The 15,225-nt window shown below is 36.5% G+C and overlaps 1 protein-coding gene across 3 annotated transcripts in view; it reads right to left on the bottom strand.

Annotated features, from left to right (window-relative positions):
• The window catches only part of septin9a (septin 9a), a 194,462-nt gene that overhangs the window by 148,128 nt on the left and 31,109 nt on the right, over positions 1-15,225 (bottom strand). The window contains exon 1 of one of the 3 annotated variants that reach the window (XM_061974301.1): positions 6,091-6,234. The exons of the other annotated variants lie outside the window; for them this stretch is intronic. Coding sequence (XP_061830285.1) covers positions 6,091-6,112 — 22 coding nt within the window. The 5' untranslated portion in view covers positions 6,113-6,234. Of the gene's footprint in view, positions 1-6,090; positions 6,235-15,225 lie in introns of those variants that run through there. 3 annotated transcript variants of the gene reach the window in all.

The following is a 15,225-nucleotide window of genomic DNA, read 5'->3' as shown; positions in this document are numbered from 1 at the left end:
TGCAAATCCTTTTCAATTTATATTCAATTGAATAGACTGCAAAGACAAGCTATTTAACGTCCGAACTTGTTATTTTTGTAAATATTAGCTCATTTCAAAAAAGCTGGCACAAGTGGTAAAAAAGACTGAGAAAGTTGAGGAATGCTCGTCAAACACTTATTTGGAACATCCCACAGGTGAGCAGGCTAATTGGGAACAGGTGGGTGCCATGATTGGGTATAACAGCAGCTTCCATGAAATGCTCAGTCATTCACAAACAAGGATGGGGCGAGGGTCACCACTTTGTCAACAAATTGTCCAACAGTTTAAGAACAACATTTCTCAACCAGCTATTGCAAGGAATTTAGGGATTTCACCATCTACGGTCCGTAATATCATCAAAAGGTTCAGAGAATCTGGAGAAATCACTGCACGTAAGCGATGATATTACGGACCTTCCATCCCTCAGGCGGTACTGTGTCAAAAAGCGACATCAGTGTGTAAAGGATATCACCACATGGGCCTAGGAACACTTCAGAAAGCCACTGTCAGTAACTACAGTTGGTCGCTACATCTGTAAGTGCAAGTTAAAACTCTACTATGCAAAGACAAAGCCATTTATCAACAACACCCAGAAACGCCACCGGCTTCGCTGGGCCCGAGCTCATCCAAGATGGACTGATGCAAAGTGGGAAAGTGTTCTGTGGTCTGACGAGTCCACATTTCAAATTGTTTTTGGAAACTGTGGACGTCGTGTCCTCCGGAACAAAGAGGAAAAGAACCATCCGGATTGTTCTCGGCGCAAAGTTGAAAAGCCAGCATGTGTGATGGTATGGGGGTGTATTAGTGCCCAAGGAATGGGTAACTTACACATCTGTTAGGCACCATTAATGCTGAAAGGTACATACAGGTTTTGGAGCAACATATGTTGCCATCCAAGCAACGTTATCATGGACGCCCCTGCTTATTTCAGCAAGAAAATGCCAAGCCACGTGTTATAACAGTGTGGCTTTGTAGTAAAAGAGTGCGGGTACTAGACTGGCCAGCCTGTAGTCCAGACCTGTCTCCCATTGAAAATGTGTGGCGCATTATGAAGCCTAAAGTACCGCAACGGAGACCCCCGGACTGTTGAACAACTTAAGCTGTACATCAAGCAAGAATGGGAAAGAATTCCACCTGAAAAGCTCCAAAAATGTGTCTCCTCAGTTCCCAAACGTTTACTGAGTGTTGTTAAAAGGAAAGGCCATGTAACACAGTGGTAAAAATTTATTTGCAATTTGTTGCAGCCATTAAATTCTAAGTTAATGATTATTTGCACACAAAAAAAAAAATAGTTTCTCAGTGTGAACATTAAATATCTTGTCTTTGCAGTCTATTCAATTGAATATAAGTTGAAAAAGATTTGCAAATCATTGTTTACACAACGTGCCAACTTTAAATTTGCAGTATTATAGTCCTGCATTGTATTATAATTATAATAATAATTAAAAAAAATATTACTTTTTTATAATAATAATAATAAATACACATTTTAATGGTATATTTTTACTTCAAAATTGAATGTATTCATATGACTGAGGAAAAGCCCAAATGTAGGAGCTGTGAGTGACCCGCTAATTATTACATTTCCTCCTGGATAGCTCGGAAAGGTGTCATTTTCTGACCCTCGTCGCTTAGCGTGACCTTCGACCCCGCGCTGACCGTCGGCAGCTGAGCTGTACCGTGAATGGAAGAGCTCATCTGCAGCCTCCATCATCATCATCATCATCATCATCATCTCTGTGGACTGTCGTGGAATAAAAGCACACCACTTCTAAGCGGGAAGCAGATTAGCCGGAAGAGATTTTGGCCGAGGGAAGGAGCAGAATTGAGGGGGGGGAAAAAAAGGGAGGATAAACAATGAGGCCAAATCAATCATTGTCTGGATATCTAAAGAGCATATGCATATGTTGAAATCATACTTAATAACACTTGCCAAATGATGGGAGTTGATGGGATGGAAAATTGACTTATCAGCACTCTGTCAAACTTGGAGCGGTCATCTGAGGTCACATGTCTGCCCGTGTGGAGAAATACATCATCTCTTAGGTTTTGTTATCCCCGTTAACGCCTGTGAACTAATCTCGCCCCGATAGTCCAGATTATATATCAATCAAAAAGGCCAAACAGCTCAATTTTAGTTTTTGTTTCACTCGACAAAGATAAGACCTTCTGGAGGAAAGTTCTGTGGTCAGATGAAACAAAAAAAAATTAGCTGTATACCTAAAAAGGTATAGTGTATATGTTGAGTAAGAAGGACCAGCAAGACAGAATAGCAATATTACCAAGTTTTACTAAAGCTTTAGGAGACCAGCCCTTACAATGCGATAACAGCAGCAATATTAGCTGCTTTAAACATGATCATGGATAAAGAAAGAACACTTAAAAATATATGCATTCAGCAAAAAAACTATATCAGTGGAAGGACTAACTTTAAAGTACAGTAGCGTAGTAGGCCTAAGTATTTATTAAAAACAAGCCAGAGGAATTATTCAACAAGTATATTGAATATTTTTTGTCACAGTTTGAACAGTAAAACTGTGTTTGAATTAGGGTTGTACAGTATACCGGTATTAGTATAGTACCGCGATACTAATGAATCATATTCGGTACTATACCGCCTCTAAAAAGGTATAGTGCATATGTTGAGTAAGAAGGACCAGCAAGACAGAATAGCAATATTACCAAGTTTTACTAAAGCTTTAGGAGACCAGCCCTTACAATGCGATAATAGCAGCAATATTAGCTGCTTTAAACATGACTATGGATAAAGAAAAAACACATAAAAATATATGCATTCAGCAAAAACACTATATCAGTGGAAGGACTAACTTTAAAGTACAGTAGTGTAGTAGGCCTAAGTATTATTAAAAACAAGGCAGAGGATTTATTCAACAAGTATATTGAATATTTTTTGTCACAGTTTGAACAGTAAAACTGTGTTGGAATTAGGGTTGTACGGTATACCGGTATTAGTATAGTACCGCGATACTAACGAATCATATTCGGTACTGTACTATACCGCCTCTAAAAAGGTACAGTGTATATGTTGAGTAAGAAGGACCAGCAAGACAGAATAGCAATATTACCAAGTTTTACTAAAGCTTTAGGAGACCAGCCCTTACAATGTGATAATAGCAGCAATATTAGCTGCTTTAAACATGACTATGGATAAAGAAAAAACACTTACAAATATATGCATTCAGCAAAAAAAACATATCAGTGGAAGGACTAACTTTAAAGTACAGTAGTGTAGTAGGCCTAAGTATTATTAAAAACAAGGCAGAGGATTTATTCAACAAGTATATTGAACATTTTTTGTCACAGTTTGAACAGTAAAACTGTGTTGGAATTAGGGTTGTAGGGTATACCGGTATTTGTATAGTACCGCGATACTAATGAATCATATTCGGTACTATACCGCCTCTAAAAAGGTATAGTATATAAGTTGAGTAAGAAGGACCAGCAAGACAGAATAGCAATATTACCAAGTTTTACTAAAGCTTTAGGAGACCAGCCCTTACAATGCGATAACAGCAGCAATATTAGCTGCTTTAAACATGACTATGGATAAAGAAAAAACACTTAAAAATATATGCATTCAGCAAAAACACTATATCAGTGGAAGGATTAACTTTAAAGTACAGTAGTGTAGTAGGCCTACGTATTATTTAAAAACAAGGCAGAGGATTTATTCAACAAGTATGTTGAATATTTTTTGTCACAGTTTGAACAGTAAAACTGTGTTGGAATTAGGGTTGTACGGTATACCGGTATTAGTATAGTACCGCAATACTAATGAATCATATTCGGTACTATACCGCCTCTAAAAAGGTATAGTGTATATGTTGAGTAAGAAGGACCACCAAGACAGAATAGCAATATTACCAAGTTTTACTAAAGCTTTAGGAGACCAGCCCTTACAATGCGATAACAGCTGCAATATTAACTGCTTTAAATATACAACCTATGTGAAAAAGGAATTAAAAACATGAAAGGACACCAAATTACATCAATTTAATTTGCTATAATCAGCCCTTTAACTTAAGTCACCCCGTATGCAGCTATAAAATTATAAAAGGATGTTGCATGATGATTGCATCTACAATGTAAATAGTCATGAAAATAAAGAAAACGCATTAAATGAGAAGGTGTGTCCAATGGTCAATCCCAAGTTCTTTCGGATGACATATATGTTGAGTAAGAAGGACCAGCAAGACAGAATAGCAATATTAACAAATTTTACTAAAGCTTTAGGAGACCAGCCCTTACAATGTGATAATAGCAGCAATATTAGCTGCTTTAAACATGACTATGGATAAAGAAAGAACACTTAAAAATATATGCATTCCCCACAATATTCATCCTTCCATTTTTTCCTGACGCCTGTCCCTTTCGGAGCGGCGGGGGGGTGCTGGCGCCTATCCCAGGTTGGTCACTAATTGTAAGTGTATCTTGTGTTTTTTATGTTGATTTAATAAAAAAATAAAAAATACAAATACAAAAAACAATACCGATAATAATAAAAAAAACGATACCGATAATTTCCGATATTACATTTTAAAGCATCTCCAGTTAATAATATACAACCTATGTGAAAAAGGAATTAAAAACATGAAAGGACACCAAAATACATCAATTTAATTTGCTATAATCAACCCTTTAACTTAAGTCACCCCGCATGCAGCTATAAAATTATAAAAGGATGTTGCATGATGATTGCATCTACAATGTAAATAGTCATGAAAATAAAGAAAACGCATTAAATGAGAAGGTGTGTCCAATGGTCAATCCCAAGTTCTTTCGGATGACATATATGTTGAGTAAGAAGGACCAGCAAGACAGAATAGCAATATTAACAAATTTTACTAAAGCTTTAGGAGACCAGCCCTTACAATGTGATAATAGCAGCAATATTAGCTGCTTTAAACATGACTATGGATAAAGAAAGAACACTTAAAAATATATGCATTCCCCACAATATTCATCCTTCCATTTTTTCCTGACGCTTGTCCCTTTCGGAGCGGCGGGGGGGTGCTGGAGCCTATCCCAGGTTGGTCACTAATTGTAAGTGTATCTTGTGTTTTTTATGTTGATTTAATAAAAAAATTTATTTAAAAAAATACAAAAAACAATACCGATAATAATAAAAAAACGATACCAATAATTTCCGATATTACATTTTAAAGCATATCTAGTTAATAATATACAACATATGTGAAAAAGGAATTAAAAACATGAAAGGACACCAAAATACATAAATTTAATTTGCTATAATCAACCCTTTAACTTAAGTCACCCCGCATGCAGCTATAAAACTATAAAAGGATGTTGCATGATGATTGCATCTACAATGTAAATAGTAATGAAAATAAAGAAAACAGGTGTGTCCAATGGCCAATCCCAAGTTCTTTCGGATGACACATATGTTGAGTAAGAAGGACCAGCAAGACAGAATAGCAATATTAACAAATTTTACTAAAGCTTTAGGAGACCAGCCCTTACAATGTGATAATAGCAGCAATATTAGCTGCTTTAAACATGACTATGGATAAAGAAAGAACACTTAAAAATATATGCATTCTCCACGATATCCATCCATCCATTTTTTCTGCCGCTTGTCCCTTTCGGGACAGCGGTGGTGCTGGAGCCTATCCCAGGTTGGTCACTACAGTGAGTCACTGATGACTCCACATTGAGTCCACTCTTTGTCATAAGTGCAGGCTACATTCTACATCCTGTGTGAGCGAGCCGTACGGAGCCACGAGGGACAAAAGTAGTATTGTTCAAACACTCTCGGCTCTTTTCCTGTTTTCACACCAAACAAGAAGTAGTTTGTGCGTGACTCCACTTCTTGAAATGGAGGGCAAAAAAAGATCATGTGCGAGCAGATAACAACTGCAGAACTGAAACTCCCCCCCCCCAAAAAAAGAAAGCGTGCAGTCAGCAAAGAGCACAGAATGAGAGAGTGGAAAATACCAAAACTGGAGGCAGGCCGCTCCACAAAAAAAGCCATTCTGTGAAAGAGCTCACTTATTGAAGAAGCACATGTGTCCCACCAGTGGGTCTTACCTGAGAATTTGTCCCCCTCCATAACCAGATCACTCCCTCCAGCGCCACATGTAGCGTCTGCACTTTGACTCTTCACTCTCTCTCTCTCGCTCTCCCTCTCCCTCGCCCGCTCCCTCCCCGCCTGCCTTTTTCTGGACTTCACTTCCTCCCCCCTGCTGCCCGTCCTCCTCTCCTCCCTGCCTTGATTCCTTCAGTGTGTCCCGCTAATGAGGGCGCCATGACGCCACGGCCATGTGCAGGTCATATGTTGCAGCCCGCGGTCTCCGTTGAGACTGAGGCGGCATTGTACTATCTGGCGAAAGACGCCGGCTTGTGACACCGGCTATTTTGGATCCGCTCACGCCCAGTGGAGGAGACACTTCCCTGGGATGGATCCCATACAGTTCTGCCTGGGCAAACAATACAGGACACGAGCAATTTTCAAAGACAAAGATCCTCTATACTGCTGTTTGGAAGAACTCACAGCAAAAAACACTATATCAGTGGAAGGGCTAACTTTAAAGTACAGTAGCGTAGTAGGCCTAAGTATTTATCAAAAACAAGGCAGAGGATTCATTCAACAAGTACATTGAATATTTTTTGCTACGGTTTGAACAGTAAAAATGTCACGACATGGTTTTCGCAGCTTACTGCGAGGTTTGTTTTCCCGGGATGCAAACGGACTATTCCGGACAAGGCTTGCAGGTCGGAACATATTTAATAATCTTCACTCAAAAAGGTACAAAAACGGAAAACAAGGCTGATCGCACTTGGGAGTTAAAGTAAATACTTAGCATAGACTATGGCATAGCAAGAAACAAACATGAAACTACTAGCATAAACTATGGCATAGCAATAAACAAACATGAAACTGTGGCACGAAACAACGAGCATAAACTATGGCAAAGCAAGAAACAAACATGAAACTGTGGCACGAAACAACTAGTATAAACTATGGCATAGCAAGAAACAAACATGAAACAACTAGCATAGACTATGGCATAGCAAGAAACAAACGTGAAACTGTGGCATGAAACAACTAGCATAAACTATGGCATAGCAAGAAACAAACATGAAACTGTGGCGTGAAACAACTAGCATAAACTATGGCATAGTAAGAAACAAACATGAAACTGTGGCATGGAACAACTAGCATAAACTATGGTATAGCAAGAAACAAACATGAAACTGTGGCATGAAACAACTAGCATAGACTATGGCATAGCAAGAAACAAACATGAAACTGTGGCATGAAACAACAAGCATAAACTATGGCATAGCAAGAAACAAACATGAAACTGTTGCATGAAACAACTAGCATAAACTATGGCGTAGCAAGAAACAAACATGAAACTGTGGCACGAAACAACTAGCATAAACTATGGCATAGCAAGAAACAAACATGAAACTGTGGCATGAAACAACTAGCATAAACTATGGCATAGCAAGAAACAAACATGAAACTGTGGCATGAAACAACTAGCATAGACTATGGCATAGCAAGAAACAAACATGGAACTGTGGCATGAAACAACTAGCATAACTATGGCATAGCAAGAAACAAACATGAAACTGTGGCGTGAAACAACTAGCATAAACTATGGCATAGCAAGAAACAAACATGAAACTGTGGCGTGAAACAACTAGCATAAACTATGGCATAGCAAGAAACAAACATGAAACTGTGGCATGAAACAACTAGCATAGACAATGGCATAGCAAGAAACAAACATGAAACTGTGGCATGTAACAACTAGCATAAACTATGGCATAGCAAGAAACAAACATGAAACTGTGGCACGAAACAACTAGCATAAACTATGGCATAGCAAGAAACAAACATGAAACTGTGGCATGAAACAACTAATGACGCCAGGCTGAGTGTAGGGAGCAAGGTAATTAAATATCTCTCTGATTAGTGGTTGACCGCAGCTGAGCGTGGGACCACTAACCAGAGGCAGGTGAAAATAATAAGTAGCTATGGCAACCAAACCAAACTCAGGTGTCAAACAGGAACTAAAAGAGTTCAAAACTAACAGAACATAACAAAAACATGAACCGGACCACGGATCATGACAAAAACTGTGTTTGAATTAGGGTTGTGCGGTATACCGGTATTAGTATAATACCCCAATACTAATTAATCATATTCGGTACTATACCGCCTCTAAAAAGGTATATTATTGCAAAACTGCAATAATATGTTAGCAGTTTTTTAAAGACAAAGATCCTCTATACTGCTGTTTGGAAGAACTTACAGCAAAAAAACACTATATCAGTGGAAGGACTAACTTTAAAGTACAGTAGCGTAGTAGGCCTACGTATTTATTAAAAACAAGGCAGAGGATTATTTTATAACATTACACACAGTTTGAACAGTAAAACTGTGTTCGAATTAGGGTTGTACGGTATACCGGTATTAGTATAGCACCGCGATACTACTGAATCATATTCGGTACTATACCGCCTCTAAAAAGCACCGGTACCAAAATATTGGTATGGGGACAACACTAGTTGGAATATAGGAAAAATAAAAGACTGTACTTTAAGCAAGTGATTCTTTGGAGCCTGCGTACCACAGTTTGATAATCACTGCTCTATGTGACTCAAGTGCTCTGCTGTTTTTGAGGATCTACCACAAAACACTACAAAGATCCTCTACGTATCCGCACTCTGCTGTTTTTAAGGGCCTGCTGCAAAAATGCTAGTCAAAGATCCTCTATAAAACAGGGGCGATCTGCTGTTTGTAAGCATGTTTGCACTGAAATATCACTAGTCAAAGATCCTCCATGCAACAGAAGCACTTTGCTGTTGTTGAGGACATATGATTAAAAAAAAAAAAAAAAAAACTAGTCAAAGATCCTCTACATGACAGTGGCATTTTGCTGTTTGCAAGCATGTTTGCACTGAAATATCACTAGTCAAAGATCCTCCATACAACATAAGCACTTTGCTGTTGTTGAGGACCTATGATAAAAAATAAATAAAAAATAGTCAAAGATCCTCTACATGAAAGGGGCGCTCTGCTGCTTGTAAGCAGTTTGCACTGAAATATCACTCGTCAAAGATCCTCCATACAACAGAAGCACTTTGCTGTTGTTGAGGACCTATGATAAAAAAAAAAGACTTGTCAAAGATCCTCTACATATCTGCACTCTGCTGTTTTTAAGGTCCTGCTGCAAAAATGCTAGTCAAAGATCCTCCACATGACAGGGGCGCTCTGCTGTTTGTAAGCATGTTTGCACTGAAATATCACCAGTCAAAGATCCTCCATGCAACAGAAGCACTTTGCTGTTGTTGAGGACCTATGATAAATAAATTAAAAAAACGTGCCACTCTGTTTTTAAATACATGTTGCAGGAACAGAAATCAAGATCCTTTATTGCACAGGACTATTCATTAAGGCACAATAATTACTTACTAAAAAAAACTGTCAAAGATCCTCTATATGACAGGACTACTCTGTTGTTTTTAAATACCTATTGCAGAAAAACATATCAAAGATCCTCTATACGACAGGACTGCTCTGCTGTTTTTAAATACCTATTGCAGAAACACAAATCAAAGATCCTCTATACGACAGGACTGCTCTGCTGTTTTTAAATGCCCATTGCAGAAACACAAATCAAAGATCCTCTATGTGACAGGACTGCTCTGCTGTTTTTAAACAACTATTGCAGAAACACAAATCAAGATCCTTTATTGCACAGGACTACTCATTAAGGCACAATACTTACCTACTAAAAAAACTGTCAAAGATCCTCTATATGACAGGACTGCTCTGTTGTTTTTAAATACCTATTGCAATACCTATTGCAGAAAAACAAATCAAAGATCCTCTATATGACAGGACTGCTCTGCTGTTTTTAAATGCCTATTGCAGAAACACAAATCAAAGATCCTCTATACGACAGGACTGCTCTGCTGTTTTTAAATACCTATTGCAGAAACACAAATCAAAGATCCTTTATATGCCAAGACTACTCTGCTGTTTTTAAAATACCTATTGCAGAAAAACAAATCAAAGATCCTCTATATAACAGGACTGCTCTGCTGTTTTTAAAACAACTATTGCAGAAACACAAATCAAGATCCTTTATTGCACAGGACTACTCATTAAGGCACAATACTTACCTACTAAAAAAACTGTCAAAGATCCTCTATGCGACAGGACTGCTCTGTTGTTTTTAAATACCTATTGCAGAAACACAATCAAAGAACCTCTATACGACAGGACTGCTCTGCTGTTTTTAAATAACTATTGCAGAAACACAAATCAAAGATCCTCTCTATAACAGGACTGCTCTGCTGTTTTTGAATAACTATTGCAGAAACCCAAATCAAAGATCCTCTATGTAACAGGACTGCTCTGCTGTTTTAAAACAACTATTGCAGAAACACAAAATCAAGATCCTTTATTGCGCAGGACTACTCATTAAGGCACAATACTTACCTACTAAAAAAACTGTCAAAGATCCTCTACATAACAGGACTGCTTTGTTGTTTTTTAAATACCTATTGCAATACCTATTGCAGAAAAACAAATCAAAGATCCTCTATACGACAGGACTGCTCTGCTGTTTTTAAATGCCTATTGCAGAAACACAAATCAAAGATCCTCTATACGACAGGACTGCTCTGCTGTTTTTAAATACCTATTGCAGAAACACAAATCAAAGATCCTTTATATGACAAGACTACTCTGCTGTTTTTAAAATACCTATTGCAGAAAAACATATCAAAGATCCTCTATGTAACAGGACTGCTCTGCTGTTTTTAAACAACTATTGCAGAAACACAAATCAAGATCCTTTATTGCACAGGACTACTCATTAAGGCACAATACTTACCTACTAAAAAAACTGTCAAAGATCCTCTATATCACAGGACTGCTCTGTTGTTTTTTAAATACCTATTGCAATACCTATTGCGGAAAAACAAATCAAAGATCCTCTATACGACAGGACTGCTCTGCTGTTTTTAAATGCCTATTGCAGAAACACAAATCAAAGATCCTCTATACGACAGGACTGCTCTGCTGTTTTTAAATACCTATTGCAGAAACACAAATCAAAGATCCTCTATACGACAGGACTGCTCTGCTGTTTTTAAATGCCCATTGCAGAAACACAAATCAAAGATCCTCTATACGACAGGACTGCTCTGCTGTTTTTAAACAACTATTGCAGAAACACAAATCAAGATCCTTTATTGCACAGGACTATTCATTAAGGCACAATACTTACCTACTAAAAAAACTGTCAAAGACCCTCTATATGACAGGACTGCTCTGTTGTTTTTAAATACCTATTGCAATACCTATTGCAGAAAAACAAATCAAAGATCCTCTATATGACAGGACTGCTCTGCTGTTTTTAAATGCCTATTGCAGAAACACAAATCAAAGATCCTCTATACGACAGGACTGCTCTGCTGTTTTTAAATGCCTATTGCAGAAACACAAATCAAAGATCCTCTATACGACAGGACTGCTCTGCTGTTTTTAAATACCTATTGCAGAAACACAAATCAAAGATCCTTTATATGACAAGACTACTCTGCTGTTTTTAAAATACCTATTGCAGAAAAACAAATCAAAGATCCTCTATACAACAGGACTGCTCTGCTGTTTTTAAAACAACTATTGCAGAAACACAAATCCAGATCCTTTACTGCACAGGACTACTCATTAAGGCACAATACTTACCTACTAAAAAAACTGTCAAAGATCCTCTATACGACAGGACTGCTCTGTTGTCTTTTTAAATACCTATTGCAGAAAAACAAATCAAAGATCCTCTATACGACAGGACTGCTCTGCTGTTTTTAAATAACTATTGCAGAAACACAAATCAAAGATCCTTTATATGACAGGACTGCTCTGCTGTTTTTAAATAACTATTGCAGGAACACAAATCAAAGATCCTTTATACAACAGGACTGCTCTGCTGTTTTTAAATACCTATTGCGGAAACAGAAATCAAAGATCCTTTATGTAACAGGACTGCTCTGCTGTTTTTAAATACCTATTGCAGAAACACAAATCAAAGATCCTCTATATGACAGGACTGCTCTGCTGTTTTTAAAACAACTATTGCAGAAACACAAAATCAAGATCCTTTATTGCGCAGGACTACTCATTAAGGCACAATACTTACCTACTAAAAAAACTGTCAAAGATCCTCTACATAACAGGACTGCTTTGTTGTTTTTTAAATACCTATTGCAATACCTATTGCAGAAAAACAAATCAAAGATCCTCTATACGACAGGACTGCTCTGCTGTTTTTAAATACCTATTGCAGGAACACAAATCAAAGATCCTCTATACCACAGGACTGCTCTGCTGTTTTTAAATACCTATTGCAGAAACACAAATCAAAGATCCTTTATATGACAGGTCTGCTCTGCTGTTTTTGAATAACTATTGCAGAAACCCAAATCAAAGATCCTCTATGTAACAGGACTGCTCTGCTGTTTTTAAATACCTATTGCGGAAACAGAAATCAAAGATCCTCTCTACATGACTGGATGATCCCAAAAAAACAAAATAAGAGTTGTAGAAATGACATTATGTTCTTTACAAGTGTATGTAAACTTTTGACAACGACTGTATAAATCTAGATAAATGGTCATAGGAAAAAGATCAACATTGTCTTAAAAATATTCTTCATTTTAGTTTTTTTTTTTTTTTTAAATAATTGTCTTCTGATTATTAAACAAAGTCAAAGTCATCCATCAATTTGTTTAAAAAATGTATAATAATCAGATGCAAGTGTGTCATGTAGTTATGTAATAGAACGACTAGATGACACATTGTACACAGTGACAGTTTGACGCCCCTTTGTCAAAAGGAGGTTAATATGCACTTTTGGCGACCTCTGGTGGACACCACCTGCAAGTAACAGGCCTCCAGGACACAATAAACTCTCTTACAGTAATAATGTGTGAGTTGTCTCATTAACTGGATGACTTCACATCCTGCACAACACTCAGTCTGCATGTGTGTGTGTGTGTGTGTGTGTGTGTGTGTGTGTGTGTGTGTGTGTGTGTGTGTGTGTGTGTGTGTGTGTGTGTGTGTGTGTGTGTGTGTGTGTGTGTGTGTGTGTGTGTCCTTCCTCTCTCTCTCTCTCTCTCTCTCTCTCTCTCTCTCTCTCTCTCTCTCACTCGCTCTCCTGTTTTTGTGCTGATTCTGCAGAAAATATTTGCTTTATGTACAAAGAGGACTTGCCTTGGCAGTGAGCATAGCTGTATAGTCAGGCTATGTGCCAATACTGTGCACGTGTGTACAATCACACACACACACACACGCACACACACACACACATGCACACACACTTTCATGTATTTGTTACCTTCTTGAGACCTCCGAATAATGCCTACCTCTTTAGGACCACCCTTTCTAGATATATAAAGAAGTGTATTTTACAAAATTAATAATGTATACATACTATGCAAATACAAAAAAAGGTTGTTGTGAAAAATGAGTTGGAATTTCACAAGAAAAAGGTCAAAATTTCACAAGAAAAACTGAACATTTGTGCGATGTTATGATAAAAGTTGGAATTTTACTCAATAACAGTCGCAATTTTACAAGGACAGCTTAAAATGTTGGCAATTTTATGAAGAGAGTCGTAATTTTACTCGACAAAAGTCACAATTTTACAAGAAATCTTGAAAAATTTGGCAATTTTATAATAACAATTGGACTTTTGCTTGGCAAAATTATGACAAAAGTCATGATTTTACTCCAAAAATGTCACTGTTTTACGAGAACAACACAAACATTGGCAATATTGTGATAAAAGTCAGAATTTTATGTGACAAATGTCACCGTTTTGCATTAAAAAGTTAGAATTTTACTTAAAAAAAGTAATCATAATAATAATTTTACGAGAAAATATTGCAATGTTACAGAAACAGAAAAATGTTTCCCAATTTTATAAGAAAAAAGTCGACACATTGTGAGAAAAAGAATGCTTTTAGTTTTTTTTGTGTTTTTTTTTGTTGGTGATTGGTTTTTAATCTTCATTATTTATTACAGTATGTCTCTATATACATATTTATTATATTTTTGTTTATTAATTTTGGCCAAAGGGGGTGCATTTCAATTTCTTACACACACTTGTTATTACATATGTTGGCCAGAGTGGGAGCACTTCAAATGTTTACACACACTTGTTATTTCATATGTTGATACAGAAAGATTTGTATTTAAAACATTAATAATATATACATACTATGCAAATATAAAAAAGCTTGTTGTGAAAATTGGGTGGGAATTTCACAAGAAAAAGGTCACAATTTCACAAGAAAACTTAGAATTTTGGCGGTATTAAAATAAAAGTCGTCATTTTACTCAACGCAAGTCAAATTCTACAAGAAAAACTGAACATTTGTGCAATCTTACGATAAATATTGGAATTTAACTCAATAACAGTCGCAATTTTACAAGAAAAGCTTAAAATTTTGGCAGTTTTATGAAAAGAGTCGTAATTTTACTCGACGAAAGTCACAATTTTACAAGAAAACTTAAAATTTTTGGCAATCTTATAATAATAATTGGAATTTTACTTGGCAAAATTATGACAAAAGTCATTGTTTTACACAAAAAATGTCACTGTTTTACAAGAACAACACAAACATTGGCAATATTGTGATAAAAGTCCGAATTTTATTGACAAATGTCACCGTTTTGCATTAAAAAGTTATCATTTTACTTAAAAAGTAAACATTTTACATAAAAAAGTAATCATTTTACGAGGAAATATTGCAATATTACAGAAACAGAAAGAATATGAAAAAAAAAATCCCGATTTTATTAAAAAAAAGTCGACACATTTTGAGAAAAAGACTGCTTTTAGATATAATTTTTTAATTTTTTTGTTGGTAATTGGTTTTTAATCTTTCTTATTTATTACAGTATGTCTCTATATACATATTTAAAGTTAAAGTTAAAGTTAAACTACCAATGATTTTTTTTTTTTTTTTTAAATAAATTTTGGCCAATGGGGGTGCATTTCAATTTCTTACACACACTTGTTATTACATATGTTGGCCAGAGTGGGAGCACTTCAAATGTTTACACACACTTTTCATTTCATATGTTGATACAGAAAGATTTGTATTTAAAACATTAATAATATATACATACTA

Source organism: Nerophis lumbriciformis, linkage group LG22, assembly GCF_033978685.3.
Source record: "Nerophis lumbriciformis linkage group LG22, RoL_Nlum_v2.1, whole genome shotgun sequence".
NCBI classification, from domain to species: Eukaryota; Metazoa; Chordata; class Actinopteri; order Syngnathiformes; family Syngnathidae; genus Nerophis; species Nerophis lumbriciformis.
The sequence above is the reverse complement of the archived record's forward strand: the minus strand, read 5'-3'. Positions and strand labels throughout refer to the sequence as shown.